General features: G+C 34.0%; 1 protein-coding gene across 1 annotated transcript; it reads right to left on the reverse strand.

The window, feature by feature from the left end:
• Nucleotides 1-279: 279 nt before the first annotated feature.
• On the reverse strand, nucleotides 280-1,924 carry LOC114743762 (villin-4-like; the record flags this gene model as incomplete). The annotated part of the gene is made up of 4 exons (XM_028931983.1): nucleotides 1,867-1,924; nucleotides 1,550-1,649; nucleotides 470-538; nucleotides 280-363 (listed from the first exon to the last, which is right to left on the reverse strand). Coding segments are annotated over exons 1-4 (309 nt in total), but the record flags the coding sequence as incomplete, so codon positions are not given.
• Nucleotides 1,925-5,390: the final 3,466 nt, after the last annotated feature.

Below are 5,390 nucleotides of genomic sequence, written 5' to 3' on the forward strand. Positions count from 1 at the left end.
AAAACCAAGATAAATAACTGTTCAGCAAGTAAAAATGATGTTTCAATTCATTTGCACTGTCTTTATCAAGAGGGCATGCTATTGCTACACTACAATGTCAATAGCCAAGGAATAATGTCAGACTTGCCTCTTTGACACGTACAACATGTCTCCCTTGGCATACATACAAACTGTTTGTATGTTCCTCAGCCTCAGCATGTTTGAAACCAGAGGCAACTCCACCTTCTTGAGGAATTATACATGGTTTGAAATAAGACAAGAATTTTTCAGTTTCATGACCTGTGATTCCCGATACTGTACAGCACGTCCTCCAAGAGCTGCATCCAGCTCAATCGTTTTGATGGCTGCAACGCCAGCTTCATCCTGGTTCAATTTACCTTATTTAGGAAGCATGTTGCAAGATATTACTGTAATTTTTACCCAAAAAAAAAAAAACAGCAGTATGTTAGCAACTAAACCTACAACCTACCTGACTGCTGTCTTTACCCAGCCAGTAATGGATATCATGACGCAGTGCACCACCTTTTGAAGCTGTTGTCTACACAGAGACGACAAGAAATTTAAAAGCAGAATAATAGCAATATTTTATAATAATAAAAAGAATCTTGATGTTTAAACGAACTTGATAAAAAGTAAACTAACAGATTAGCAATTATTCCCAACACTTGGAATCATCAGAAAACAAAACGATAGAAGTCCATAAAGTGCTGGAGAGGAGGATACTGAAACTTGAGTTAGAGACTTTAGTAACAATTTATATTCTAACCAAGTGGGAAACAAAGCTTTCAGGAAAGAAACGAAAAATTTATAATGAACTCAACTGATATTCATGCATGAAGAGAAAAGTATTTCTCACGTATAAAGACATTATTTTTCAAGCTATGGACAAACTCTGCACCAAACGCCTTTGGGAACAAGAGTTCCCATTAATGGCAGAACAGACATGAATTACCTTATTAATGGACCTAGTTATCCTTTTCTCGTACATGATAACAATCAAAAGGCTTGATGGGCTAAGTCTCTTAGCTTAAAGATCCGCTGTGAATCACTAGTGGAACAATTCTTGTGATCTTAAGATGAAGAAAAGATTCTATTCAAAAAAGGAAAAAAGATGAAGACACTGATGACATTGACAACTATAACATGGTCATGGTCATGGTCACCTATTAGTTGAGCAAATTGTCATTGCATCCTTATATGAGATGATATTAATGTCTTCATGTTCATAATCAAGTTACAGGACGAAATTCAATAACAAAGGTTTACGCCTGATATGATTTATCATATAGAATGAGATGCGCTGGGATATTTCAAATCTGCGGGTCTTAAAATATGCGTGTTCCTCCAAATGTTTAGAAAAGAATGAAAGCTGAAATTAATTTCACGTGCCATGACATATTAATGTTGTTTTATATGTCATACTGGCAATAGGTTAGTGCGCATTACGTGTCCAGTAATACAGAAATAAAAGCTTCTAGCAACTGCAGAAGCCAACATGAAAATAATGCTATCATGGAGAGGAAAAAAAGGGGTAAAACTAATGGCTTACCTTCAAGATAACGTAGGAATCCCCTGTGAAAAACGTCCCATAGGAGGAAGTCGGAACAGCAACTGGTTTTAAATTCTCAATGCGCCATATTTCAAGTCCACTATATATAGTTAAGAAGAACTAGGAAGAGATTAAAGCATGAAATCAAATTAACATAGAACAGAAGCAAAATAAATTCTCAAAGAAATCTTGTCAGGACTCTGTTTCTAGTATCAATCAATTTCAGAGGAAACTTAAACTGATAGAAAATGAGTGACTTTCTAGATGAGAATCTGATGAGTTGCAAACAGCACGATATGCTTATTTATTTAGGATACGCCTTTTGTCCAGCTCCCTGGAAAGCTGGATCCAAATCTCTCATGGAAACAGACATAATATTCTACTTTTCGGTCTCGTATAACCAAACTGGAATATAACAAAGAATAGCCTGAAATGGAATCATAAAACAAAGATCAAGCTTAGAAAGGTCAGTTGAACGGGTGAAGCTGATGAAGTGGATTGTCAATTGGAAAAGGAAACATAAATGTTTTTACTAATCGTTCTGGAGAGGAATTTCTGTTTCAGAAATTTTTTATCAGTGACATTAATCGGGAATTAGACAAATTAATCAAGAATTGAGCTAGATAATCCAAAATTAAGAGGATAACACAATAAAATGGTCTTTGGGTTAATGAAAAATAGCAAAACCTTGGCTAAATTATGATGTTTTATTTATTATATTGTTCATGCTACGCACAAGGTAACTAATGTCTAATGACCCAATGCTTCCCCATTTTCCACCCAATAAAATGGCTCATGCGAGGCCGCACAGATGCATGCAGAAGAGGAACAATTGCAAATAGTTTCACTGATGCAACGAAAGGTGCAGTTAAGCGTTCCACAGCATTAAATTACACAAGGTGACTCTCTCAAAAGCTGTTTCTGTGCAACTAACTGCCCGCTTTCTACACGCGAAGTATATTAAGTGTTAGCAAGAAGAAAAGACCAGAAATGCCAGAAATTTCCAGAGATGACATTCAAATGCTCACAGTTAACAACGGCGCAAGAACAGTCGCACATAAATACGCGGGTGACATGCACGCACATATGCATGCAACAGTGCAGTTGATCTTGGTCGTTTACATTTTCGGATTTTTCGATAACTTCGATATCCTCCGGTTTCAATTGCGTCAAATTTCACAGTATTTCACATCAAACAAAGAAACCTTTACTAGATTAAGTCGTCAAAAATAGCCTTTCTTGCACAGCCTTTGCAGTGAAACAAACTGTGTGACTTGGTTCAAACTCAAGCTAAACGCAGAAGAGCGTAGTTCGTTCATTTTTTTTTTATAAATATTTTCTTGTGTAACTGAAGCATTCAATGAAGCACGTTTCGTGTTCTAACATACCTGAAGATAGAAGCAGAGCAGCTAAAGAACGTGTCTTATTGAAGTCAACAAAAATTCAGAGGAATTCCATAAAGACGAAACCGAAATTGGAGGATCAAACTCAACGGTTGGTGAATCCAAATGATTAGCAGCACATGCATTCTAAGGAACAAAATCGCTGAAAATCATATGAATTTCGGGGAAGCTGAAGACGGGAAAAACTTGAGTGAGCAAAAATGAAGAAAGAAGAGTGCGCTAGTGGAAGAAGAAGGTAGAAAGACGAAGGAGTTTTGGAGGGAACGATGACGGATAATGCCAAACGTGCTTATCTCTAACGGCCACAAAAAGCCACACCACCCTACAGAGCTACGTGAACTGTAATGTAAAATCTACAATGAAAGACTCAGAGAAACAAACAAATTTTTTGTCTCTATATGGGGAAAGCAACATTGTTTAATTTGGAGGGAAACTACTGAAGAATCATGACGCTTGAGAAAATTACAGCCTGAGCGTAAATGGGGAGAAAAGGGGATTTCAACAAGAAAATCTCTTTCAGGTGACAAATGGGATGAATTGAAAGGCAAATCCAAGAACAACAAAAGCATTTCAAAAGCGTAACAAGCAAGTAAGTACCTTCTCACCAAATTCACCTACAGGAGAAAATCCATTGTTCTTGGTTGATCTGAATAAACATATAATTATTATTATTTTTTTAAATTCCACTGTAATAATTTTTATTTTCTGTTGGTGAAATGCAATTTCTTTGTTTAGTCTTCTTGTTGTAGAGGGATGTAGGAAGAAAGACTTGATGGATGGCAATGGAGGGAGCTGACTTCCGCATTGCGAGGAGTGGATGCGATAAAAGAGAGACAAACGGTGAGGCTAATGCTATTAATATTATCATTCAGTTCAAATCGCCATGAAAGCTTAAGGTGGTCCTACTTGCTAGGAACTTCAAAGAGAGAAAGCAAAGATTTTTTGAATTCCTGTTTGTATACAACAAGTCCTAAATATTAGGTAATGATGATGCCAAAATTATCCAATTAGGCTCCTCACAAGTTTAAGAACTTTCAAGTCGTTCCCTGTTATTTTCCGTACACGCTCTTCAAATTGACCCCAACAATATTTGGTACTTTTTTAATAAAGTGTTCATTATTATAAAAGTAAATATTTGGAGGTTTTAAATAAGAAAAATAATTATTAAAAAGTCTCAATAACAACTTAAATAACTATAATAACAGGTATCAAAATAGGAAACGAAAAAACTTATTTTGTAATTGTTTTTTTTTTAAAACTTCATTGAAATTCTTCCTAAAAAGATAGTGTTGCATAGGGGAGAGCTTATATTAGTAAATAAGTGAATCCAAATATATGCAATGTTGACAATAAAAATGAAAATAACTTTTTAAAAAAATTAGGCAGGTTGGCTTAATGGGTTCGGGTTGGTATTTGTCAATTTGCACTACTTGGTTCCTTGGCTATTACATACTAAGCTGCAATTCATAGGTCAACCCACATTCTCGGCTTTTTAACCACTAATATTTATACATTCAATTTAAACAAAAAAAAAAACAGAAAAACAACAAGAAGAATTTAATGGTGAGACCTTGTCTTACTTTTCATCCACTCCTCTCTAGTCATTAATGTAATACCTAATTAACTGATTTAGATATATTAAAGATGTTAGTTAAATACTTAGATTAGTTAATATAATACTACTTTCAGTACTTAATATAAAAACTAGTTGACTAATTTGAGTAAATTAAGAAAATTAGTTAAGTTAATTATTTGTAATAAATAGATGTTGCATTAATCAAATGTATTAACTAGAACTATCACTGTTACAATAATTATCTTAAAAAAATAAATAAATATGAGAGACAAAGTGGATTAGGGTCTTTAGGACCAAAATAAAAGTTAAATGAGCTCTTATATGAAAGATTGGAGGTAGTATATTTTTTTTCCTAAAATGCCCAAATTATTTTCCTTAATTATCTCCTTTTCTCTCCTACTTAATTATTATTAAAAAAATGTCATTAGAATTAATTTTTAAAAAAACTAATAAATATGTGAAATAGATCTTATATATAAAATCAATATTAGCCTATGTTGATAACCGAAGTATTATATAACTCGTTCCATCTTAAATGCTTCATGTAAAAAGCAAGATTGTGCATATGTGCATGTATAAATGTTCCGTCCATTGAAAGGTTGTTATAAGATAAAATTCTAGATTTCTAGTACCTCCGGTATCTTATCTAATTATTAAGATGAAAGGTTACAAAATCTCATTCATTTAAGTACATTTATGTCTCCGGTCAAAAAAAAAAAGTACATTTATGTCAAATCAAGAGTCATTAAAACTATTTAAATCATATGCAAATCAAATCAAACGCCATAAATATATTAGACGACATCCGCCAGTATATAAATCAAGGCGTGGCATCATTCACATCACAGCCCACCTTTCTAAC

Source organism: Neltuma alba, unplaced genomic scaffold, assembly GCF_004799145.2.
Source record: "Neltuma alba isolate B1F8T4 unplaced genomic scaffold, ASM479914v2 tig00004123_pilon, whole genome shotgun sequence".
Classification (NCBI taxonomy): Eukaryota; Viridiplantae; Streptophyta; class Magnoliopsida; order Fabales; family Fabaceae; genus Neltuma; species Neltuma alba.